The 27505-nt window shown below is 42.0% G+C and overlaps 1 protein-coding gene across 1 annotated transcript in view; it reads right to left on the bottom strand.

The window, feature by feature from the left end:
* WNT7A (Wnt family member 7A) overlaps window positions 1–27505 on the bottom strand; it is a 34804-nt gene that overhangs the window by 5192 nt on the left and 2107 nt on the right. Inside the window, exon 3 of the mRNA XM_035337616.1 lies at window positions 16786–17057. Coding sequence (XP_035193507.1) covers window positions 16786–17057 — 272 coding nt within the window. The remainder of the gene's footprint in view (window positions 1–16785; window positions 17058–27505) is intronic.

Below are 27505 nucleotides of genomic sequence, written 5' to 3'. Positions count from 1 at the left end.
TTGGGGTTGCATTTCTATTGCACTGTGCCAAAATCACTCCAACACATCCGCATAGTTTGGGCCCTCTGCTATCAAACTTTCCCTTCCATGTCTGCCTTTTCCAGCCCAGCCTCCCTGCTGTTAGCTCACAAATCCTTTTGTTGCTTCTGTTCTTGTACCTACGTCCTCTTTGCAGTTGCTCTCTTTCCATGTAGTGTTTTACAAATTTAGCCAGAGATGAATTGAATCTTGTGGCCTTTAGAAAATAGGCTGCACGTAATCTGAACCATCTATCCTCAGCAAAAGGCTGCAATGGTGATTTGATAGTTTTATTGCACTGTGATATCTGGGGCTTGCAGAGCATTCTCTGGGTAGGGACAGGAGGCCTGGGCCTTCCCCTTGGTTTCCATGAGCCAAAAGAAGTGCTCTGCCCCTTCACTTCAACACGTGGTCTGTGTTAAAAACAGGAAACACCCTGAACCTTTTGAGTATTTGTTTCTTCAAAGGTTTTAGTGAGCAGCTCATACTTTTTACATTAGATTAAAACTTTATATATGTTATAGACTGATTTTCCTAAAAGGTAAGAGCTTGAAGAGCACAAAATGTAAAATCTAGATCCTCTGTTTCTTACCAAAAGACCATATCCTGCTCCATTAGCCAAAGAGAGTAAATCTATATGCACCATTGAATGCTCTGGATTAGATGCTAACAAAGAGCTGGAGTTCGTTTAACTTTGTCCACTTTTTCTTTGAGTTCCTACAGTAAACTGTCGGTACTTGTTTCTCTGTGTCTCCTTTGCCATTAGCCTCTGGGAAATAGTTTGTGTGAGGAGAACTTGCTCTGGCTCTCTCTATTGATGTTATCTTCAGATATAGTACCTTTGGGCAGTGCCATAAGGAACATAACAAGTTTTTTCTTTGCCTTTAGTTTTGCAGAAAATGTGTAGGGTGCATCACGTGAGGGTGGCAAGCTGTAGCCCTGGAGAGCCCTTTGAGCAGCCCGTGAGCTGCACAGGCTCAGGTGCCAAATGCAGAGATTGTTTGCATGGTCACACAGTCCTGTACACAACCATCGGCTAAAAGCTGTGATTTTTTCATTACAGAGAACAAGGCAGGACTTGGAGAGTGGTCACAACGTTTCTGTGGGCTGGAGAGGCCATTGAGGAGAGGCAAGCCTGCCCATTCAACCTGTGGCAGACGAGGATTTATGATTTATATTACTTTCAAGAAGGCAATTGTAACTATAAAACAAAGCTCCTCAAACTTCAGGAAAAATGTTAGAGGGCTGCTTGGTTTTCTTTTGCAAAAGGATTCAATTAGTAAAAATATTGTTTTAAGCTAATTTAATAAAGACTATTTCTATCTAATTAAAATAAATAGGAAATTACACTTGTTTTATTCAAGTGTGACTGTAATCTCAAAATGGTACTACCTTTTAAATAACTTATGGGACTGTCTTAATACCAGAACTCTGCAACTAAATAGGAAAATAGCAATAATACTTGGTGCCTAGACTTGAAAACAAAAATTAACATGAGAGAGCATAAAAGATGAAATGATGCCATTTAAAGACAAACCCTGTGAAATCTTGTAATGTAAGAAACAGCATATTGAAAAAGTACCAAAACGCTAAACTGAAGTTAGGAAAGACACGTCTAAACAGAAAAGGTTATTTCCCATCAGTGGATGTCCACTAGCAATATTAACAGAGCTGTTGTAAAAAGTGTTTTGTAGAAATATAACATATTTTGCATTGATATCCTATGGCAAACTAATTGTGGATGAGTCTGGAACTGCCTGTGTCCCGTATTAAGTGTGACTCACTCCAGCTAATCTTTCGTATTTCAGTTGAATGTATTATGAAGGCCGTATTAAGCACAGCTAAATGATGTTTCTTCCTCGCATTTTTTCATTAGTAAAACTGCGCAAAAAGCAATATCTGAAGTTGAAGTCAGCATCAAACAAATTTGTTATGCTGAGCAGTAACTGTCTTAGAAATACTACCAGCACTGGCAGGTTAAACCACTTTTCCCATTACAAAAAATTTTCTGTTTCAAATAAAAAATGGCTGAGAAATCACCATAGTACATGACCTATACCAATCAAATCACAATTGTGTTTTCCTATAAACAGATGTCTAAAGAAGATCATGCAAGATATTTGTCTGAGGACTAATTACTAAGATAGACAAGAGAATGCTGATAAATGACAGAATGCGAGAAACATCCCAGGTTGTACAAAGTATAAACATCTACCTTCAATAATAGATATCTAAAGTTTAACTAATTGGAATTCTGATTCTAATTCCCTAAAAAATGAAGAGTTCATGAACTTTTCTCTCTCCTTAGTTTAACTTTTGTGCAGTATTTCTAACTTTTCTTTATGCTGCCACAAAGCAGGAGGTTCCTTACCATTCTTTATAAGTTTCATAATTATTATTTCTACCTTGGAATATTAGTTGTCCTTTACTTCAGCTTTATAAAGAACATGACCATATGCAGCAACTATTTTCCAAGTGCAGCTTCTATTTTCACAATATACCAAATGAGTAAAGAAAAAATAATTGTTCAGTATAGTCACACTGTTCATGTACTGTTCTCAGCACATGTAAACTGATTTTCTTCTCATTCCCTTGCTAAGTCACATTACTCAATTTAGAGGGAAGAAGACCGAATACCCTTCAGGGACCAAAAAACAAGCAGCAGTAGAAGAACAAATCTTACAGAATGCATTCAGAATTATTAGTTTGAAGAACTTTTGGACATAGGATAGGAAGGGGACCACAGTTTTTTAACAGAAAGATTTAATGAGACAGATTCTCATACTGTATAATAGTGCTCTTCTCAAATTAAACCACAAGGCATGGCTCTTGCCTTTTTTCAAACTGTAGGAACTTTTATGTGTAATAAAACAAGGTGTCATAGTCCTTCAGCTTTCTACCACTGAGGGGGTTCTAGGAGAAAACCTTATATCCCATTGTAGCTGCTCCCTGGATAAACTTCTGCCAAAACCATCTCCGCTTTGCAAAAATAAATAGAAAAGGGGATTCCATGTATGCAGCTCAAAGTATCTTGCTTGCTCATTCCTCAATATTTTTCTCAGACACTTCTGCAAATCTAATCATGACCACCTGAAAGTCAAATAAGATTCTTCAGTTTTTATTTATCTTCATCAATATACTGCTTGCAGAAGTAGCAGGCACGATGTGGCAACACCTGATGTTAATAGCTCAGCAAAATCTGATATGGACTTGAAAGGAATGATACACAAAGAAATCTACACTGCCACGTCAGACAGTCCCTCCTTGGAGCAGGTCTCATGCCAGGTATTCTCTTCTCCCTCACCCCCCTCCCTTTTGCGTCGTATCTGATAACAGCTCCAAGCTCGTAGTCTGTGGGATTCCTTGCCTTTTTACGTCTCTCATGAACGCATTCCTGTTTTCCCCAGAGAGAAAGTACCTGCACCCTTGTCTCTCTCTATGGTCATCAAAATGTAAAACGAAACCATTAATTCATGAGCTGGAACCGTGAGCTTCAGGTTGAGTTTCACATGCTCTTAAGGGATATGGTTTGTGACAAAGTTTTCTGTGTACTACCAAACACAAAACCGTCTTCCCCACCTTTCCTTCTGTTAGCAGGAAATACTGTTATAAAAGTTTTTCTCAACTATGAATTACCAAACTAATGCTTAGATAAGGTTTTATACCAGGAAATGGACTTAAAATATTATGTTCCTCCTGCACTATGGGAAAATAAGTTGTGAGATCGGGGGTTCATAGCGTGGGATTTTTTGTTTTCTGAGTTGCTAATGACAAACACTCTGTACTTGAAAGCTGGCTTGAAAGGTTACTGGGTGGTTACTGCTCTGATGCCTTCTTGGTACGTCTGGTCTGATTTGCGTTTGGTTTCTGTAGATTTTTCTATTTAAAAGCAAGGCAAATATTTTAACAGGAAAAAAAAAAATGAAATAATTTGAAAACATAGCTGTTAATGTTTTTGATAAAATACTTGCTTTTTTAAAAAATAACTCTTGGGAGACCCATTATCACCTAGATTAGACTGGATCGATGTAGGGCCAAGTAAGTGTCATCATGTAGGAAGTTTAAAAATCAGTCATAAAAAAGAGATTGAAAAAAATAGTTCTGAAATATATATATATATTAATATGCTTTCACCTACAATTTTTGGAATATAGTTTAATTGTCTTAGGGTCATTCAACATGTTAATTTATATTTCCTATTTGTATAAGTGAAAGTATGACTTCCTAGTTCCAGACTGAAATAGGATTGTGAGATTAAGGGAAAACTTATCTAGGATCAGTATTTGCTGCTGTCCAAGCAAAACTGACACTGTGGATACGATGGATTATACCTTGTGAAATACTGAATAGTCATGTCTAGTCCACCTGGGTACTTTGTACAATGAAGCTAAAATAGACTGGAAAAGGGGATGATGGTGTTACAGAATTACAGATAGAGTTGTTGGTTGTGTTATCTAATTCACCTTCTTATCACTACATGAGTTGTCTATAGTACGTATCTTCCTCTCCAAAAAGATATTAGGCAGTACATTCATGCCAAAAGTGAATAAAAATGATGATCAAGGCATTTTGAAAATGAAGCAACAACATGATGTTCACTGACACTAAGATGATTTACAAAGAAAATGAGACAGCAATTTTTCTGGATTTGGGCATGTTATCAACATAAAATTTATTCTTATATCATATCTACCTTCCTTCCATTCTGGTCACAAATTAAAAATCACTCCAAAATACTGTTGCTTCTGAAACAGGCCTCTCTAAAGCAGTGATCTGTGCAGTATTGTATCATGTATTATAAAGACGATGAATGTCCATTGTTAAAAATGCCATTTTCCCTAATTCTACTTCAGTCTAGGAGCTCAGTGTATGGATCAGAGACTAATGAACTGAATGAAAGCTTGACAGTGATACCTGCAGGCCCGGGCCTCTTCAAAGTTATTATAGTTCTATATCCTATGAATCTGTTTTTAGTTTTGATCTTGGGATGGTGATCTTCATCCATATTCTGTGCTTCGATGAATTAAACTGTCGTTAAAATGTAGGATGAGGTGCTTTTAAAAAAAATACATTGCGCATAGAGTTTATATTTTAGCATGCTAGTTCTGAAGTAATATGGAGGTACTCCCAGGTAAGATGAACTAAAACTTATTTGCACTCCTCAGTTTGAGAACACAATGGGTTAAAGTCTTGGGGGTTATTCAAGTTCTGTTACAGCCTTGCTTTGCTAGGCAGGGATGTCAATGCTGTCTTTTGCTTTGGGCTGTCTCATGGAGCCTGAGTCATACTTCACTGCTGTGGTAAAAAGGTAGGGAAAACAGGAAATGACACAACTCAAATCCATCCTTGTCATAGTTGATGTACACAGTGAAGGATGGTACAGAGTTGACTCATTCCCACTAAACTTCATCTTCCATGTAACTCTCCCCACTGGTAGTGAAATGCTCAAATGAAGTGGTGCTAGCATTGTATAGTAAAGAATTGGGAGCAACCAGGTAGAGCATTTTGACAAATGCTTGAGCTGTCAAGAGAAAAGTTTCCAAAGTGTGATAGAAACCAAAAGAACAGCCTTACTTGTTCCAGACAACTCATCAGAAAACACCTCTTGTCCTAAACTAATAAAGCCAGGTGCTGGCACGAGCACTAGTTGCAAAATAATATCACTTCATATCGCTTCCAAACATTTTAACCAATAGCCACACACAGTTAATTATAGGTTCATTTAGTTACATACCACACCATGAGAGTTAACCCTTAGGTACTCAGCAAATAATACTATGCAAGGTATAGTTCTCATGCTCCAAAACATAAATTTCAGTTCTCTAAGCCAGCATTTTTAGTAAACAGTAGATGTTTTTACTTTCCCTCAAGCTTTTCAAGTGATTTCAAAGTACTTCTACAGTAATGTCTCAGTACCGTCTTTATAAAAAAGTATTTCCTAGCTTAACTTCTTCAGGAACTCCTTCAGACTCCCTCAAAAAGAAGCACCAGTTACCTTCATGTCTGGTTCACAGGAAGACATCTCTGTGCCAAAATATTCACATGATAATAAAATAACGTGTTTTTGGTTATAACAAGAATTGGGATATTCTTGTGGGAGTCATTTTTCCATAAAGACGGCTTTCAAATTAAGTTATATACATAAGAGTTTTCCCCCTCCAGTCACAGCTGGGACAATAGATCCGTGGTTCCATGTTTTCCAATAGCTTCCACTTATCAGAGATAAGATCCTACCAGCAGAGTCTATCTCTGTAGCCTAGCAGCTGCCAAGATTAGCATGCCCCAAGAACAGGCCAAGAATTTTAACACAGCATTTCTGGCCTGCTGTCAATGAACATTTCCTCCAATACAGAAGAACGTGAAATTTCCTAATTTTACATATAACGCCCAGTGCAGTCTAAGCAAACCTCTTTGGCTTTGCTTACCTGGCATATTAGATTTTGTCTTGCTTTGGCTTTGTCTTACCTGGCATATTAGATTTTCTTCTTTTCATTCTAACAGGTATTTTAGCAATAGCTGAAGCTTTCACTTTACAAGTGAGCAATCATATATTAAAAGAAATTCACTTTTAAGGTGTGTCATATTGATGGATGTGATTCCCCTCAGCCAGCTCACTCTCCAGACCAGGCATAGCTGTTGCTCTTTGTTAAGAAATCTGTCTGTTTACTATTTATAGATGAGTTAAGGAGAACTATCCAACAATTACATTAATAGTTCCTCTTAATAAGCCACTTATGTTATATTAATTGAGCCTTAATAACAAGACTGATGTTTTTACAAAGGGTTAATCAGTTGCTGTAGGTCTTTAGTTCAGAAGGATGCCTGTAACAACAGCTTGTAAGCACCAGCTTCACTTGTTCGTAAACCCATCAATAACAAACCATACATGTCTGCAGCACATTTAATGCATTAATCAGATATTAATTTTATCACTCCCTTTAAGCGGAACCTTAGTATAAAGTATAACTCCATTAAATAGAATTTTAAAAATCTTAATGCTATGCTATTCTTTAGTAGAGTTATTTGGATCTGTAATGTTCTGGAAAACATTTTAAGATGACACCTTCTAGCCTAAATTTGCTGCAAATACAGCAAGGCAAACTTCTCGGACCAATTTCCAGAAAAAATTAAGCTTAAGTGCTCACTTGGTGTCTGTCTCCCACATGCTTCTCATGTCCCATTGGTAATGGCTGAACCTTTTTAGTAATTTCAACCAAATACAACAAAGGGTAGAGATTGTGAAGTAACTTCTGTGAAAATAAAAGATCACAGGGAGGAGACACATCCTATAAATGCTCCACGTGGCAGTGTGAATGCTCATGTTGCTAGACCTCAGGCAATTCACAAAGAGTTTGCCATCAGCAATACATGCTTTTTCAGGAGGACATCTCCACTGTTGTCTTGTTTATGTGTTTTTGTTTGTTTGTTTGTTTAATCTTTTCTTTTTTTAACTGAGGTCTTGATCCAAGCCTTTTGGACACATATTTTTGACTCCTTATTGAACTTCTTCATTTATACATTAACTATTGTACCATCTCGATAGTTAATAGATTTATGGCTGCAGGACTTATATACACAAAGGTAACAGTATGTTATGACTCAATTAAAAACTCAGGTTTGAGTAGTCTTGTACATAGTTGTGCTCATAACTCTGTGTGGTCTTATGTTTAGTATAAGATCTAGTATGCGTAAGGCAAGGCTAGTTTCCCTAGTAGGCCACCAGCTGACACTACAAAGAGAACCTACAACTGGAGCACTAGCAATAAATGTTGGCTTAGATGTTACTTTGAGTTTGCAAATACTGATGCTTTCCTTCCGTCTGTCCCAGGGGAGCAAATGCAGTCCATTAGGTGCAGCTCACTTTTAAGTACCAGAAGGCTCGGGGTCATTTCGATAACCGGTTCTAATGCAAATGAATACTAGTGCCTTTTGGCACTAATTGACCATGCAGAGCCAAGCATCCTCTCTGCAATTACCTGAAACCCTCATCCTTTAATAGATCCATGCTACACTCCTCCAGTACCAAAACAGGCCTTGTTTGTGTCCTTGGACTAAAAGGTTGTTCTTTATTTAATCGATTATTTAATTGTTTACTTCAAAATACCTGGAAGTTCTTTCCATTAAAGCAAAAGTCTGTTCCATTTGTACAGCAAACGCTAGCAATTATTGCTTTCGGTGAGTGTTCCAGGGCTTTGTAACTTCAGAGTTTTCTGTCACCATGTGTCTAATATAGCATTTGGACCAAACCTTGGTTTAACTTCCATCTTTACCAAAACTTGTCCTATGCATTGTTCCAACTGTCTCGACTTAGCCCAGCTACGTGAGTTCATGTTACTGACTCATCATTGCAAGGATCTTGGAAACGTTCCTGTAGATACTTTTGGCTCACACTCTAGAGGTTTGGATTGTTAAGTACAGAAGATTCCAGGTTCTGTCCCCATTGACACAGCACGGTCATAGAAATTCAACCACATAAACCTAGAGCTGTGTAGTGTGAATGGGTATGCTTTGTCAGAGATGTAATGAATGAGACTGCATTGTGCAAGTTCTCCAACATAATTCAGTGTGAACTTTGTGTAGCAGAAACACTGCTTGCTTGTGTATGAAGATTGTTCTTAGTGAATAGCCTTGCTGGGCCATTAGTGTCTTGCTAACTTGGAAGGTGACTGTTTTCTCTGGTTTTAAATGCCTATAATATGCAGACAGAAGTGTCTAGCTTTATGCAAGTAAATCAGTCTTAGGTTTGGAAAAATTAAATTGGAAGTGTGACATGTCATCTGGTGAATACAAGAGCAGCAGAACTGTGCTCATCAGCTATTTCGGAAATTTGTCAACAACTTAATCCTATATCTAGTCATGAATTAAAAAAAAAAAAAAAAAAAGGATTCTGAGGATTCTGATTTAATTTCTCAGTAAAATGTTGAAAAATACAAGTTAAATAATACAAGGAAAAAAAGCCATGTTCACAGGTCAGACTTCAGGTCAATAGATGCTATGTTTTCTCTTTGTCATGACTTTTATTACATGATCAGCGTAAAGTTCAAAATACTCAAACACAGCAAGTATTTGCTTTAACGTTATTACGCTTTGACAACTGCATTTGTTTCAAATTAGAACGTTTGTTAAGAAATGGGGGCTTTGTTCTGCAACGTGAGAGTCTGAAGGCTCTACCAAAGGTCTCAACCAAAGGTGCTGCAAACAGCGCGAGTCTTTCAGGGAGACACAAATAACCTGTACAGCAATTGTTTTGTCTAGTTGATGTTCCTTCCTGAGTTCTGAATGACAGGTGTATGCACAGTAGGAAATGTTGCTAACTGTCCAAAGTGAAAGACTGAATTACCTTAGAAAATGTCCAAAAATGTGGGCCCCATTCAGTGGCTTTGCTGAGCAAATTAATCATTAGAGCAAACATCTAATTATTTCAGTTATAGAAGGTGGATGACACTAAATTTGGAATTTGAAATCTTTGTTATTTATTAACAGACCCTGGCCCTCAGTCCCAGCTATCTTTGTCAGCAGCATGAAGGATTGTCAGCTCTGGTAATCATATACATGAAATGCGTGTTTTGCTTATAATGCCAGAATCCTCTAAAATTGCAACTGCGAGTAAGTGATAGCATTTATCATTCCCTAATCTTCAGCGTAAATCAGGAATTCAGTTTTCAACCACATAAGATATAAGAGGGAGTTAAAAGCCAAAATACAAGTAGGACCATGTATCACAATTTCTGATTAGCTGAAAGTGGAGGACAAGTGGAATGAAAATTCCTTCTTGCGGATTACAGTTCTTGTGCAGTCCAATTCCCTCTCATAATTTAGACTAACATTAATGTTCCCTTTATCTTTACTCTGGGTTGTTGAGAAGATGCAGAGCTTGTCTCTCAAGTTTGGTCTTGTTTTAAGACTATTATCTAAAAAACACAGGAAAGCCATAAAATAGAACTTTGATCCTTTCAAATACAAACAAAATACTGTAAGAGTGCACAGATGTGTATTTTTTTTCACACCTAGCAAAATTGCCCAGCAGCTCTTGTCGCGCCCTGCAAACACCCAGTAGGGTTTCAATTTTTGTAATCATTCAACTCTGTCCTGTGCTCCCACCAACCTCAATGGGAGTTTTCCCATTCAGGGAGCTGGACTTCCTCCAAAATCAGTGTTTGGCCTTTCTGGAAATCCCACTCCCCCCAACAAAGGCATGGTGAAAAAGCTTCCAGGAAAGACTTTGCTGCTGCTAACTTGCCTTTTTGAATTGCACCAGACCCCTGCTGCGGTGCCAGGCCTTGGGGCTGGGGTGCTTGCGGAGTAGGAAGGTCCTTTGAGCAAGAGGGCAGTGGCACACAGGAGCCATAGGGTGGGACAGGACTGGGCAACCTCGGATAATGTGCTCTGTAAGTGGACGGTCCTTCCCTTTGCCTATACCTTACAGCCATATTAGTTTGCAATGTTTTGGAGGCTTTTTTACTTACTGCTTCCATTCATGGCCACGTGTACAGGCCACATATGCAAACCTTCTCCTAAGCCTTGTCCTTCTGGTCTAATCTGGGCAAAATGTTGTTTTGCTTAATTAAGCAAGCTAGCTACTAGGACCTTCTAAACAGACACTTTTGGTGCACCTAACATCAGATTTTCTAGATGTTGTGTGACATTTTAGCAGTGGAGCAGCATTTTGTGGTTCCTGTTATTAAGACTGCTTTTGCTTTGTGAGTAGTAGTGCTGGGTGTTGCACTGGCTGAAGACTTTTTGCCGGTCATTTTGGCATTATCTCTGTTACTGACTGCTCTTTTCACTTGCCCCGTTGCTCTGCCCCATTCTCCTCCATCAAACTCCATGTTAAGGTGTCTAGCAGCCTCATCTGTCAGAGATCTAAATGCAGCTGTAGCTGAAGTCTGTCAGACATGCTACTGCCAGTAACAACAGGGGCATCTACCCGCTGACAGTCTGAGCTCCCCCTCTGCCTAAGGGAGCCTAATTCTGGACTTTTCTTCAGACAAGAAACCTTGAAAAGTGCTCAAGCAGTTGTATGTTGCAGGTGCAGCACCGTGCTAAGCATTGTGTTTGTTGCTGCTATGTGCTCAGCACACCTGCTGATGCTGGAGATCCACCGAGAGAGCAGTAACAGGAGCTGGATGTAAATGAACAAGCTCTTACGTGGGCATCACAGCCAGCCCTGGGTATCTTTCACTCTCCAGGATCTGAACTTGTAACTAGACAGGGAAAGTTACTCCTGAAAAATGCTTTCCAGCCACTCTAAACCAGGAATGTACCACAGCTGCAATCATTACAGTAGAGGTTAGTATCCAAATATAAAGAGGAAAATCATTCATCAGTTTTGCATTTAAAGAGCATCCCTCACATTAAAAACAAGAAGCTTCTGAATACAAAAATCAGGAACGTTTCTGTGGCTGTGCCAAAACAAAAAGCGAAAAACAGTTGGAAAATAATAAGCTGATTGCAAGGGCACTGTTAGGTTCTGGGCGTCAAGAAAAATGTGGCTGTGCTGCTGATGCTATAATATCACTTGATTGCTGGTGCCAGGAGTATCAGGGCAGCCTCACCCAGTTCTGTTCTGCTCAAAGCTGGTCTCCTAGACTCTCTGGAGTCTATGGTAATTTTCAGCAGCTCCAGACACAGGCGAGCTTTATTCTGGTGTGTATGTGCCATTAGAGACATTCTTTCTGATGGAGTTGTGAGCCAGCTGAACACAGAAGTGCATGGTTTTGGTTACTATCAGCCAGTTGTGCTGCATGCAGAAATCACTTGGGGCCAAATTCGGCTGGTGTATGGATGTGGGTAGGAATCGTTTGGCTCTGCTGTGGGACCCGTGTCCTCCTGGCTAACTGACCATGCCCTGCTAGCACTGCACTAGCCAGGCACCAAGCATCCCTGGTTGTCTTCTGGGAACAGAGATCCCACCTGGAGCCGCTGGGCTGCCAAGGGGCCCCCAGGAGGCTGGAACCAGCCCTGGGCACAGCCCAGAGCCCCGGGCTGCCCTCCCTGACTGCTGGACCCAGTCCTGGGCACCAGCAGGAGCAGGCCCATGTTTTCATGCACATCGAGGCTTAACTCAGGCAGAACTATTAAACCTCCAGAATTTCACACCTATATTCAGGAAAAATGATAAAATGCTTGGTGTAGCCTCTTTTATTAGCCTGTTTTCTAGTGTGCTAGTGCTTACAGCCTTTCAAAAGTTTCATCTGCAAGAGCTTGTGTTCTGCTCTGCCTCTTGTCGTCAGGCTAATAGTTAAAGGAAAACGTATTGTGAAGCAGAAATAGCTGTCTCCTCTAGAGGACGGTTAAATTCTTGCAGTGGCATGGTGATCTCACACTATGCAAGCAGGGAAGTTCTGTGGCAGCAATCTCCTTCTGAGGTCAGGGATGCTAGCAAGAAAAGGGCCGAGTATCAGAAAGGTAGGCTTTACAGGATGGCTTGGGAAAACTCCTGAACTCCGTGTTTTCCAAGTGCCCGTGTTTCACCTCAGCATTATTGCAGCCTTCCCTAAAGGATAAAATACTAAACACTTCAGTTTGTTATGATCATTGCTTGCTCCACTTTAGAAACACCTCCTGGTTTCTGGTAGTTTTGCTTGGTATTTGCAGCAACCCTGTTAGGCATGTTTGGCACTCCTACAAGCCCTCGAGCTGAACAGGAAAGCTGAAATGCTACAGATTCAGAGGGTGAAGATGCATTGCAAAGTTAGTGCACCTATGTATGCCTCCAAAGAGAGATGCTGAATAAAAATCCACCTTGATGTGCTCTTGAATTGCAAAAGCCTTCTAATGCAGCCTGTGCCGGTGATTTATAACAATGACTCATAATATTGCATTATACTTAATATGATGTAACGCTGATGCAAGATGCCATTTGTGGAATTTCAATGTCACAGAGAAAAAGAGGAGAGAGCAATCTGGTCATGTACCTTGCCGTGCTGTCAAAATGAAAAGTATCCAGCCAAAATAGGTAGAGCCTTTCAGTACCTGCTTTGCTATTTTAACAGAATAACTGGAAGAATAACATTTTTATTTCCTGGAGCATAAATATCTCTCAGACATACGTTATTGTGTTACTTACAGTAATTTAATTAATTTTGTACTTGAGAAGACAAATTTGCTAACAGACAACTCAGTCTTGCAATTATAACCCCTCACATAGAAGTTTGCAGGGCAAATCAGGATTATGCCTTTAAATTAATTCAAGCTTTATCTCTCTTTTCTGACCCAGCTGTTATGAATTCTCCTCCTGTTCTCCCTGTACTGCTTGCTTCTTCCTGCAGTGAATCAGCATTTCAGGAAATACTAATTCAAAGAGGAAAGACACCCTAGACTCCATTTCTGGAGGTCAGAAATAGCAGCTCTCCAATAGGTTTGACAAATGACGTGAGGCTTCTTGGGCTGCTTGGGGGCAGTTCTGTAGGGTGTATGCAACCCCTGCTTTGAACTCTGCCCCTTCCCCTCCGAGTGGCCGGGGAAGTTTGAAGTCACGCGTATGTGCTACAAAACAGAGCCCGGGCAGCCTGGGGATAGCTGCTGGCCCTAGACAGGGAGAAATGGAGAGCTAGAGCCCCGTCTGGTTTATAACAGTAAGGAAAACTGATACCTGCCTCACCCCAGCAGCGGAGGCACCACGGGTGCTCATTCCGCAGGAGCATTTGGCACCTCTGGCCCTAGTGGGGCTGCAGGAGCTGCTGGGGGTGCTGACACTGCTCACGCTGAGCCAGGTGGGAGCCCAGCTCGCTGCCTCCTGACCGTGTGCCCCAGCACGTTTCCAGCATTACACTAGAAGGCTGTTCAGGAAAGGGAAAAGCAGCATGGTTTTTTGTTGTCGTTTTTTGTTTGTTTTGTATTGTTTTTGTTTGGTTGTTTGGTTTTTCTGCCTATGGCCACCAAAATCCTCCACACTTGACATGGCCCATTTTCATTTAACTTCTAGGAGCTGGCAGATGCTCGTGCTATTGCTCTGACAGGGTCAGGTATTCAGTAGGTTCAGAGAGACTGTTGTTAACACCAAGGGCAGCAGAAGTAAAACAAGACTATTAAAGTGGAAAGTCTTGAATTGAGACCTCCAAAAAGTCTGGATCACTTTTCCTGGTGTCTCTTTTTTGGTTTACACCACGAAGTCCTTCCCATTGCCCTAGCAAGCCCAGCTGCTCTGCCTACTGCAGAAAAAAGTCTGTCATCTCTTGCTCACCAAGATGGGACAGATGAATTGACAGTGTTTGATTCACCAGGGTGCATCCTGAATTACCTGCATCTGGTGTCATTCTAAAAAAGCACCTTTTCACAGGTCAGCCATGAGCACCAGCAGGAGTGGGGCACAGCACGCAGTGCTGTTTCACATTCCAAGACCAAAGAAGCAGAAGGGGCTGACTTTTGAGCAAAGTAGCGGTGCCTACAGGTGAAGATAGCAAATCAATGAGAACTGAACATCCAGTTTATTTTTGGAAGCCCAGTAGGTGCCAGTCTGTCTCCTAGGTGCATAAATATCATCAAAAACCTAGCCATGGGCAAGTAAATCTAGACAAGAATTTATAGCCCAGAGGAAAGCCACCAAGAATAGATTGTGCAGAGGCTGATAAGATCCATATTGCTCCAAAAGGGAGAGTACCACCTCAAAACAAGACAGTCTTTGTTGTGAAAGGGTTAGGTTGTGAGACCCAGCTTGCCAAATATCTGTAATGGCCTCCCTCTGCCAATTGTCTGTAAATAGTATGATCTTTCACATGAGAGCAAAGCCTGAAAGGAATCTCTCTAGCAAAAACATCATTTATTCATTCTCTGCAGGTTGGTGGAGTAACATGCCTCTTCTCAGTCATGTTACTCTTTCTTTTCCCTGAAGATTTCCAACAGAGATTTGTTCGAACAAAGATCAGTAATTTTGCTCTGTAAGGGATGCAGGAAGAAGCGTAGAAATATCTCTAGATCAGAACAGTTCCTGAGCCTGCTGGAGAAATGGCAGATCGCCAGAGATAGCACAGCCACTGTTCTCCCAGATAACAATGCGCAGAGCTGAATCTTCCAGGCATATTCTTTTAGGATAGCAAATTGTGCACATCTAGGTGAGAAACACAAGGAGCTCACGTCCTCCGAGGAGGCTGCTGAATGCTCTGCCTTCCCACCAGCCACCTCCGGGGCCTCCTCCACCTCCACCCTATTCCATACCTGGGTGATAATGGAGCCAAAGATACAATGAAATACTAAAATAAACTTTTTTTTTTGTCTGTATCTTTGAGCGTCACATTTGAAATAATTTTCCAAGACAGAAGCTACTTCCATCTGTATTTGCAGTCCTTGTAGGCTGGTGTGTCATTTCTTGGGAATGTTTTACTGACGTCACCTACCAAATAAAAGCAGACCTTTCAGGAAAGTAGCTCTCCCACAAAGGTGAAACTCCTGTGCTGTTATTCATTCCTGTGGATTTGTGTTTGTCTAGCAGAGCAGACTGTGGGCCTTGATGTCCTACCAGGCTCTTCAGTATGTGCCTTTGTGCTACCAGAAGCCAAGTAATAAAGTCAGTGAGTCTGAGATAATTTGATTCACAAATATTAAAGGTCAGTCCTTGAGTTATGCTCAGAGTCAGTGCTAATTCTGCTAGGGTTTTGAAGTACCATGTTTGCACCAGAGAGCAAGACCCAGGCAGTTGGGATATTGGGCAGTGTAAATCCCATAATCTGACCTATAAAACTCCTACAGCAGCACGAAACAAAAAATAAAAGGTTAGGCTTTTGTTTGGGTTGGAAATGACTTTTCTTCAATACCATCTGCTTGGCTGCAGCACATGTACCTAAGCGGAGATGTCTCAGAGCCTACAGGTAATTACCACAACAAAAATAGTATCCACAAATTAATGGCTCTTCCTAACTTCCTTCTCCCATTTGCTTCTAAGTCACACTAACTTAATGCTGCAATGAGGATTAATGCACAGGGCTGCGAACAGTGGCGAAGGAAAAACAGAGAGCTGGGAGAGTAGGAGGAAGCACGCTCCCTGGGGAGATGCGATCAGCAAAGGGTAACTCCCATGCTCGCTGCTCGAGGCCGTGCTGGACGGGGACGCAGCCATCTCCTGGCTGCTCTGGCTGGGGTCAGGCAGAGCCCCCAGCCCTGGCGCTGCTGCGAGGTGTGCGGCACAGCCCGGCCTGCACGCCTCAGAGCAGCGCAGGTCAGGTTGCCTCTTGCGGCTGCCAGCGACCGTCAGCAAGCCTGCTGACCAGAAAGCCGGTGCAGTTGGTTCCCAGAGTCCCCAGGAAATGTGTGTGCTGGAGGCTGCTGAGCCCGTCTTCCCCAGCAGTAGCTGCTCGCAGCTACCCACTCCGTGGGGAAGGGGTGGGAGTGCTTCTGTGCACAGCGATCAGCACCGTGCCTAGCGCTGAGTCAGTCTGCAGTCAGCTTGCTAAAGTATTTTTCTCCTTGTAGAGGCAGTCCTCACACAAAGAGTGAGGTTTAAACAGTTGGGTTGAAAATGATCCCTTTTCAAATGAGTGAGAAGTTCATGTCTGAACCTGACGGGAATCCCACTCACCCGCACGGTAGCAGGCGAGCGTTTTATCGTCAGAACCATTTGACTTTCCAGATAAAATGTTTGTTTGCTTTTCCGTTTTACAACCGCAAAGAGTAACATTTAGACAAATATTAGACAGGCAGATGGCCCAACAAGCCTGTGTCACTTCCAAAGGTGCCTACTTGCCTATGGTACCGTGCCGCCGGCATCGGGGCTGACGGGGTCCGAGCCGGTGCCAGGCCACAGGTGGCCGCGGCGGGGAGCAGGGCACTTACCTTCCGCCCGGCCTCGTTGTTGTGCAGGTTCATGAGGGTCCGCGCGTTTTGCTTAATCTCCCGGGCATCCACAAAGACCTTGGCGAACCCTATCCCATATCTGATGTCAGCAGAGCAGCCTCCCCATTTCCAGCCTTCCTCCTTGTGGTACTGTCCTTGTTTTTCTTTGTCACAACCACAGTCGCTCAGGTTTCCCTGCGTGCAGGCAGCCGTGATCGCATGGGCTACTCCAGCTGCAATGATGGCATACGTGAACGCCGCTTCTCTGCTACCTGAAATTAAAACAGTGCTGTAAATGCATGGTGCAACGTGGTGACATGAGTCAGAAAAAGACAGGCAAGTTCCTGCAGCACAAACATCAGAAGGCTATTATTAGAAGTGCTGTAAATCTGCAGGCATAAGCAGGTCTCTACTCTTCTAAGTATTGATTTTTGTGGATGTTCACTGTCTAGAATGATAGCTCTCCGTGAGGCAGTAGGAGATAAGGTATTATTTAGACAACTTCATGTATATATTTCCAAATGGTATTAGAAGTAGTCAGACTAAACTATCCATAACAAAGGAGAGGTGGCAAATGCTCTAGCTCAAGGAGAACAAACAAACAAACAAACAAAATAGAAAGAAAGAAAAAAGAAAAAGAAAAAAGAAAAAGGAAAAGAGAAAAAAAATAGATGGAGCTGGGGGGTGAAATTGCTAAAACAATCAGTTTCAGCCTTTTTCAAAATCAGCTCAGAAATATGACTTTGTTTAGAATTTTTTTTTCTGAAAATACTTTAGCTCAACTGAAGCATGTTTTTCAAGTCATAGGTGACACTGTTCTCAACACTGACATCTGCACAGACTCAAGGAAATAGCTTTTTTTTTTATCTCAGAATTTTTCCAAGGATGGGAAAATAATAGTCCTGACCTTTTGTGTATCATGCCAAAAGCCAGGTGAAGTAACAGCCTCACCAGAGGGCCATGAGGAAGAGGTTAAGCCAGTATTATTCTGTGCAATATGGCTATAAAGGCAGGATGTGCGTTTGTTTGGGGGAGGAGGGATTCTCACTTTAAATCTATGATTTAATTTATTTTCTTGAAGCTTTCGTGCATTCTGGTGTGTGGACTTCCCATGTGTGGAGCCTATGGGATCTGTGAGGCCTTTGGAAGCTGTTCTGCTCAGAGAGGGTCCCTTCAAAATACACCAAGGTTTGCAGAGGTTGCTAATGGATATCTCACAGCCCATTGAAAATTGCCAGATGTTGCAGACTAAGAATCTACCCCTACACTTATTTCTCCGATGGCTAGCAATACAGTCAGGATCAGGCTCTTATTAGGGTAGGGCAAAGGGAAGATCAGCTTCCCTTCTCCAAACACCTGCCAACAGAGTTCTGACAGACTTCAACTGCTGGCAATAGTGTGCTATCCGTGCACAAGCACATTTCTGCTGTTTATTGGAATTCACCAAAAATAATCACTCAGAAAAGAAATCTTACAGCCACTTCATTATCAGCCACATACCTTTCATATATATGAAATTCTGAATTTCTGTACTTGTCATTAAGGTTCTTTTAATGAAAAATATCCTCTTCCTTATGGCAAGGAAGTAAAATGGAAAACAAATGGCACTCAGAATCTATTAAGAGGTAACTTTGTGCCCTTTTATTGGCAGAGGTAATATTCCCATTTACACCGCGATGCGCTGTGTTTATAATGGAACTTGTAGTCAAGAACTAGATGATCTCAAAGGATTTCTTGTTTTCCCTTATAAAAATCAGTCATAAAATGTTGAATTGTTGTGACTGTGGAATTTGCATATGAGGCTTTCTAGAACTAGGGGGTTTATATGAAAATCTGAATGTGGGATAGAAATCCCTGGCTTTAAGTGTATTCGAGTAGTACTCTGCGTGCCCCTGTGCCAGCTGCATGGGGAGACCAGAGGCAGCCCAGAGTGAATCCACAGGGACCAGCTAGGGCATCTTAGTCATTCTTCTCCAGCATATCTTCAACTACATCCCCCCTATTTTAAGTACAGCACTATGAAAAATGCCCTGGTAAACAGGGGAGGGTACAATAAGTAGTCCCAATTTCTCCACTCAGAGGGTTCTTTCCTGAAGTGGCAATGCATTATGCCAGGTTTCTGTTTCATGGAGTAGCAAGAGTGGGACAGCACCAAAAAAAAAAAAAAAAAAAAAATATTTTGAGTCGAAATTTGCATTTGGTTCTGTTTTTCCTTCAGATGGAATCTAGCTAATCTAGCACAAGTTGTTTTCAAGATAGAGAGTAAAAAAACACTGGGAGATTATTTTAAGTCTCTACTTTGTAAAGACGAAGCTGCTGTTTTGTTTCTTAGAGGGAAGCAAAATGCAATATAGAGGATATAAAACCAGCACAGTCAGGAACAGAATCCATTGTCAAGCTTGATGTTAAAATATTTTCACAAGTTACTTTATAAGTTGGTCTTGCTTGAGGAAAAATGTGGCAGCTTTTCCAAACCAGAAGTTAGTAGATTACAAGGTAAACAAAGCAAGAGTCCGGAGGAGTCGAGCCAGGTGGGAAGCACCTTGGCACTTGTGCAGTAATGATAAAGTGGCACAGGCTTGTCACGTCTGCATTAAGCTATCTGCTTTCCATAAATGATTCACTTTTATAAGCTTCTGTAGCTCACACAAGTGTCAGCACGTAGGGTAGGGGTAGGCATAGTTAATTCTGAACATCTTTTGTGGCACCATTTCAAATACCAAAACAGTATAAGATTTTTGCAACAAAATGGGGAAAACATGAGAACGTGTGTTTTCCTGCCACTTTTAGATTACAAATACGACTGCTATTCTTCTGATTTCAGCAGGCAGCTGAAGTGCCTGAAGGATTAAAAATTATTTTTAAAAATAATTTAAAAAGTAAATAATAATTTCAAAATGCGCATAACAACTGATCTGTTTATCTTTGTGGAGGATCGGTACAAACCATGATCCTAGATGTGGATTCAAGGTAAGTGCTCTGTGAAGGCCTTTCCAGCCAGCACCATGCAAGGGTGCACCTAAAACCACTTGTGATGGGTAAACTGTCAAAAGGAAGCAGGATGGCTGCCTGGGATGTAAAGGAGCTGTGGAGGAAGGTGAGAGGTGGCTACACCTGTGTGAGAACTGTGATGTGTACTTCCCCTGGTATTTGATGGAAGTGCAACTCATTTACAGGTGCCCCTTCCATTGCACTGCTGTCTGCAGGGAAAACCCTGCTGATACTCCCAAAGTGCTGGGGAGTATCACACCTCTAGTGTCAGCCTTGCAGCAGCTGATGAAAAGACAGAGAAAGCAAAGGGGAACAAGGGAATCCTCAAAGCCGGCTGTGAGAGCTGTCCCTTCAGCTCTCAGACGACATGGCCTTTCCATAGTCTGGACTGAGCAGAGGCTGAGCACAGCCCTGAGCTGAACTCCAAGCGTTAGAGATATCGGAATGGGGGATGGCAGGCTCTCAGAGCCTGCTCCCATCATTTACAAGGCTGGGGATCCGACAGGGCTTTCCAACCACGGCAGCATTCCCAGGTATAAGCACTGTGTTACCAGAAGTGATGTTCAAGCTCGGTGCAGGTGCACTGGGGCTGGCAGGGCAGTGGCACCCCTGCTCCCAAGCCATCAGTGCCACCCCTCAGCACTTGGCTGGGCCATGGGGAGTGGGCACTGATGGCTGCCTGGCTCTGCTCCTCCATCCAGACCAGTCCAAACAAGTGCTTCAGTGCTGGACGAACACAGAGGCTTTTCTTGGTGGGTCAGACACAAATATCTCCCTGCTCTTTCTAATTTCATAATGTATGCATTGTGTCCATGGAAAAAAAAAAAAAAAAATGCCCACTCCCCCACGGAGCAGTGTGTTGCAGCTCTGTTTGCTTTGATGGCGGGTAGCTTGACATCCCCGACTTCCTGCAGCTCTGCAACTCCACTCTTCCCATGCAAACTGTCCTTCCCAGCACTGAGTCCTGTCTTTAGCCCCTGCACTGGGTAGCACAAGACAATCCCAAGCGCTCTCACCGAGATCTGCACTGTCAGCCACCACCACGGGATGTCAGAGGGCAGGGGTGAAGATTATCACAAGTGAAAACGTAAATATTACCAGCATGGGTGGTTCCCCTGTCACAGAACATTTGGAACTCGTACACAGCTGGAGCATTAATCCTGCAAGCGTTCACATGAACATCTTTGCTCTTGTGTGTAAGTGTTGGCAGGACTGGGCTTTGGCTGGTCAGCAAGCGCCTGTGTAATGGCTGCAAGGACGGCTCTGCATCCTGCTATTAATTCAGCCAGCTTGAATTTTTTACGTTTAATCTGAAAATGCCAACAATTTATTAAAAACTTTGGTCATGTTGATTACAAATGAGAACTTGGATTTAAAAAGAAGCAAAATAACTTGGTGGAGCATCAGAAACAGGGCATAAGCCTGCAAGATACAGAGCAGATCTGATTTCAGGAAGTCAGCAAGTGCTCAGCCATTTGGTACCTCTCAGGATCTAAGCATGTTACTAAACAGCTTGGCCCCTCTCATAAATTGACTGAGCTGTGAAATGAAAAAGACAAATTTCTATTTATCTCACCTGAAAACCTGGGTTATATTTTCTGCTATTTAAAGCCAAAGGGTCAAAGAGGGAGTTATCTGCAGTGACATGAGCTGAAATATGATTGTGAAAATATAAAGATGGAAAATACAACGTACCTTGCCAATTATGTGCCATAGCTAGCATTACTTCATATCCCTCTATAGAGGTCATAACTCATACCTAGTTAGAACAAAGAACAGAACTCTTCCTCTGCCTACTTTGGGGTGTGCCGTCTCTTTTCTTGGTAGACTATGTATGGTCTTGGAGTTGTTTTTAATTTGGGGGTTGTTTTTTTTGGTTGGTTGGTTTTGTTTGTTTGTTTGGTTTGGTTTGTTTTTTTTTGTAATTATTCTTTAACCTAGCATGTGTGATTAATAAAAATGGTCACTTAAAAAATCATTGAAATATCCCCCTTCGATTTTTTCTCCTCCCTCCTGTAGTGGCTCAGAGTTTTGAGGGGTTTGTACTGTCTTGAAACAAAAATGACTGTTCCCTATAAAAACTGACAGTACCTTCTCTGAAAAGATTAGCACCCATACATTAAATTAGTAGAGTTGCTCTAAAAAACATTTGAGACTTTGGGGGGTTAGTCACTGTTTCATCACCACGGGAAATTCTTATACAGAAAGCAGCCCAGATATAGTGACCTTTTTAAAAAAATATACCCTCTTTAGGCTTGTAAAGTTACTATTCAATGTATATACACTGCAAAAAATCACAGCAAGTATTCTGGAGCTCAAACGATGGTTTCCCCTTTTCAGGTGGCTTTGATCCCTCCACGCCAGTGCGTTGCTTCGGAAAAGCCCACGTACTGACCCTGCAGTAGGAGAGAGCTCTTCTGTCTCTCTAGTGAAATGTAATCTTTTTGTTTCTCTGAAACATGTACTCACAAGACACGTCTGAAGGCAGGTATGAAAACCTTCTGATGGGAATTCCAACTACAGTGACCTTGGGGCAATGTTTTATCTTACTGTGACAGTCCCTGCTTAGAAAGATTGACTTTTTGGCATAGATCAGCATGCTGGGTTTTGGATGTTCAGGCCGTATTTCAGCCTAGCCTCTATTTTGCCTGCAAATAACTGTTCTTGTGCAAGATATTTACATTGAAAAGTGGTTGTAGGGGTTGGAAGCTTAGCACAGAAATGCAAATTCTGGCCCTACTTGAGTAGATAAGACTCCTGTTAATTACAGCAGTATTTCTTTTCTGTATATCTCAGGGTTTTCTTAACACCGCTGATCAGAATTCATCACTCCCTCTTCTAGATATTGGCCACGCTGCATAATGCAGCACCACTTAGAGCATGTGCAATGTGAAAACGACAAGCATTTTCATGTTGGTTTGCCTGTGGTTATTTCCCTGGTCTGCTGTTTTGTAATTCAGAGAGAATCAGACAGTTTAAAACCTGACACAAGAGACTACACCAGTACTTAAAATCAAAAAAGCTCTAAACAATGATTGAACATGGAAACCCTTTTTGAACACACCTGTACTGGGATCTTTTCAAAAGTTGTCTTTATAACAATAACAAATTAGATTTTACAGTGTTACGTATCTTTTAGCTAGACCAGACCAGGCTACATAGGAGAACTTGCTAGAACTCGTTCTCTTTGCACATGAGCAAAGGAGATCCTACCCAACTGGTAGCTACTGAGCAAGCCTGTTAGAGGCTGGCTTGTGGGTTGGTTGTCATTTGTTTCAGTGAGAGTGGAAATGTCTCCTCTTCTTCACGCTGTTGAAGGCACAGCCGGAAAGCTTATTTTAATATAGGGAAAGTAAATCACTGCTGAATTTGGATCAGTGGGCAGTGCAGAGCTAAATTTGCAGCGTATAAGTTAACATCCTCTTCAGTTCCAAGGTGTATGTCTGGATACTTCTGCAGTGATCCCTGAGTCCAGGCAAGGGCACAGCACTGGGCTGCCTGCTGCACTCGGAATTTTTAAGGGCAGTTTTAAAACTCGGAAGTTTTAAGGGCAGTTCACGTGGATTCTTCTTTTGCTTTCAGCTTTACTGGCATGAGTAATGTCAGACGGGTGGAGGTATCAAAGGGGTTATACTGAAAAGCTGTCAATGTAAAAGAAACTAAAAAGTGCTGGATTTTGGTAAGACCTGGATGAATACTTGGCTGAAACCAGTTTTGCTGTGATGTTCTTCAGGGACCGCTACACATCTTTGTAGCCCTCAGATGATCCCCTTCATCTTCTCCCATCAGGGTCCATGACAGCTTCTGCAAGGCTGCACTGCCTTTCTTCTCAGAGATCTGCACTGAAATGTTTCCACTTCACTATATCACTTTGTAGAGATGCAGTCAAATAGTTTTTATTATTTCTACTTGGAAATTTTTCCTATGAGTCTCATTGAATAGTGGCAGTGAAGCTCCATTGTAACAAAAGGACAGCTTTGTATTTTTGCCCTCTAGATGCCATGAAAAGTATGGGTGTCCTGAAGTAATTATTTGAGGTAGTTATGCCCTGCTTGTACCTTGGCTTATCACTGCCACAACCTGTGAAGTTCCTGCTGACCACCTGGCTGCACGATGCAGGATGCACTTTGCCATAGCACCTGCTCTTTCTGTGGTCCACCAGAGCCCAGATCTGATGGTCTGATTCTGTCAGAGGCTCCTCTCGTTGCTCGGATGTTCAGGCTTGAAGCAGAAGGGGTGGGTGGGGGTTCTTTGGCCTATCTTGCTTCAAAACCTTGGGTTTTCATTGCGGCTGGCTTTGGGAACAGAAGTGCTGACCACTGTAACAAATGTGTTTGGTTTCAAAAGTGTCCATAATTGCCATGTTGCATCATCTCCATGGTTATTTTAAAAAATCTCTTTGTGACTTTACATTATTAATAAGGTTTCTACAGAATTGTCTAGAAAAAAAAATCCTTGTGTTAATCTTGTTTGCAGTTTTATAATTTCCTGCTGTAACTGGACCAAGCCTAGAGCAAACCGATGTCATTTTTACTGTTATTTCTCTTCATGTTATTGGCACTACTGTCACCAGCTGTCACGATAAGATATCCACAGCGTATCAGTAGGGAAGAATCTCTCTTTTGAAGGACAAACCAGATAAAATGACACAAGAAACAGAGTGTATATGCTGTGCACTGGTTGGGAGCAGGCTATAATGAGTTGGGACACTCGGTCTGTGATCACAAATCGGCTGTATGAAGCATGGATGAGTTTAAATGATTGCAAGCTCTACAACTACATTATCACTGGGAGACAGATTAAATGTAAATTTGTTAAAATACATAACCACACATGCTACAGAGAAGAAAAGGAAAAATTTGTTTGATGCTTTCTTTCTGCAGACTTCAAAGTGTTTCCCCAAGGCTAGTAGCCCTGTTGCCATTTAAAAAAAAGGGAAAAGAGAAAAAGAGAGGAGGAAAGGAGAGTGACAGGGTCCTTCAACCCCACATCAGCAGAGCCACTGGGAGAAATTAGGCCTCCTGAATCACCCCGCAGTGTCAATGGGAGAATTTAAATAATTTGGGTGCATTTGCACAACATGCATAAACGAGATCACCCAGTAAAAAAAGCAATGAAACCTGTTTTCAAAGAGACTTTGCTTGGTGTGCCATCAAAATCATGGGCTGGGAAATAGTTCCCAAGAATATGTGGTATCCAGGGCAACTTATTTGTATGGGCTAACACACACAAATCCTATTAGCATAAGAGTTACTTAAGCACATCCTCCCAAATTGATATTAGAATTTGCCGGTTGCACGCGCTCAGCAGCGCAGCGGCAAGGCGAGCCGCATTACTGTCATTCTGAAGTCATCCCCTAATCATAGAGCAAGCGCAGCAGTGCCGCTCGAGTCTGAGCACCGCCGCCTAACAGGGAAAGAGGAATGAGGTCATGTAGCCCCCGACTCCATTGCCCGTGGCCAGACAAAGGTGCCCTGCAAGCTTCCAAGGGATCACCGTAAGGATGCGACTGAGCAGGAAATACAACCAGCCTCTGAAGGCTATAAAAGTACTAATGTGCTGCTGTTTGAATAGTATATTGCAATACACGCTGTGTCAGAGGCATGAGAAGCTAGAGCTGTTGCTATTAATTTAAAAAAATGGCAGGGGTACAGTATCTTTACCCTATTGGTGACCCGGTTTGTTCTTCTGCACACTAAGCACCAAATACATCCAATAGGATATACAGATCCTCCTGTCACACTCTCTCCTGTTTAGGGTAAGGGATATTGGCCTGATCTCCCATTTCTGGACACCACATTTGAATTCTAGCTTTGTGGCATGCGGGTGTTACCTTTTTAACCAGAATCAAGTACTAGTCCCTGTTCTGTGAATGGTAGCACAGAGCACATCCCTACATAGAAATATTAGGGGAGGAGAGGGAAATCAAGGAAAGGTGCTTACTGTAGTATTTCATGACAGTTGAGGGCCTGAGTATTTTTATCCTTGAGACACCGTTGCATGTCTTACATGCATGTGGGATATACTATTGCTGATCTCAGAACCTGTGTGATTTTTTTCAGGTTATTTTTAAATGTAAATGCCGAAGCTGTTTAAATTTGAAGTTTTTGCTTATTCTTTGAACAACTTTTATAATTTGGATGATATTCAACGCTCAGCTCTGCTCTGAAACCAGCGATGAATTTGCGCTATCCATCTTAGCATCGTAATGGGTAGATAGAAGGTATTAAGAGTTATCACCTCAATGACAGATCAAAGTCTACTTCCTTTAATATTGACTTTCTTTAAAAGGACCTAAATATAACCCACTAGCTAAATAATTCAATTTTGGGAGGGGTGGAGGAACCGAGTGCATGTTTATACAACAGACCACAATAACTCCGCACTTCTATAATTTGTTGGAGAAGAAATCCTTCTCACATTTTGTGCTTAAGGAAATGTTACTCTTAGGCTAAATGAGCCCAAACCTGTCAGCCATCCAAATGGACTCTTCACTGACATAAGTGGCAAACATTTGCATGGATCGCTGACAGGAACAGCCCAGCTCAAGGAATAGAAACAATGAGCTAATCTGAGTATATGGTCCATTTTCAGATGTTTCACAATGTCGTGCAGTGTGGTTTTCACATACCCTACTTGACTCACTGTGTTTGATTATCAAAGGTGTTGAAAGACCTATTGCTTACACTGGACTTTAAAAATTAGTTCGTTTGTTCTCTTTCTGCTCCTTAAATGCCTCAAGTTATTGGAAAATACGCATATCAACATGCACAGGTGATAAAATGACGTTCAGTTAATGCCAAGCATTCTTGGGCTTTCCCAAGCAGAATGGCAACACTGTCTCTCTCCATGAGAATGCGAGGAATGGGGTGCTAGGGCCAGGTCCTGCCATTTGTCCACACACAGCTGAATGGTGCCTGGAAGCCAGTCTAGTCCAGAGGGTTTCCCCATAAGCTGGAAGACAGGCATAGCTGAAGTTTGGGGTTCTCATGAAACACCCATGGTTTCTATCACACTGAGAGTTGTTTGGCTGCTTTTGTGGTTTTCCTATCTACCTTCCAGATGGGGAGGAGGCAGAGAGACCTGAAGGCTGAAACCACAGGTCCCAGCTTCACCTTCTGGACATGGAACAGCATACTGTGAGCGATCAGCTTTCAACGACCGCTCTAAAAATTGCTATACCGTTCTTTGGAAAACTCTTTTCCTTTCTCTTTAAGTGCTGTGGAATCAACAAACATTGAGTAAGCTCCACTACTGTGCATTCCGCAGTCCAAGGGCATGAGAGTTTCAACCTCAGCTCCGTTTCCTCAAATGTGTTCATCAATACCGATGCCAGTTTAGTTAAGGATTTCAATGTACTTTGTACTGCAAAAAAATGGAAGCTGGAAATCGGATCTCCTGACTGTTAGTTGAAACAATCTGTTTGTAAATGCCCTGACATCTCAAACTGCAGCGCACCCATTCCTCCTGGTGGGAGAGGGGTCACTACAGTAGTTACTACAGAGCAACTCTTCTATGCGGTGAGTGACTGCTGGACCTCTGTCCTAACAAGTACAAACATCAGGCAGTATCACTGTTGATGTTTCTACACCCAGACATGTAATTCAAACCCTGCTCAGCATTCAGTCTCTGAGCACTGCCTTTAACCTTGCTCACATCCTTAAGTACGCAGACACAAGCGGTGTGCACAAACTGCCCCTTCCCAGCGCCCCGTGGCCTCCCGTGTGCC

The sequence above is a fragment of the Oxyura jamaicensis genome, chromosome 12, assembly GCF_011077185.1.
Source record: "Oxyura jamaicensis isolate SHBP4307 breed ruddy duck chromosome 12, BPBGC_Ojam_1.0, whole genome shotgun sequence".
NCBI lineage: Eukaryota > Metazoa > Chordata > Aves > Anseriformes > Anatidae > Oxyura > Oxyura jamaicensis.
The sequence above is the reverse complement of the archived record's forward strand: the minus strand, read 5'-3'. Positions and strand labels throughout refer to the sequence as shown.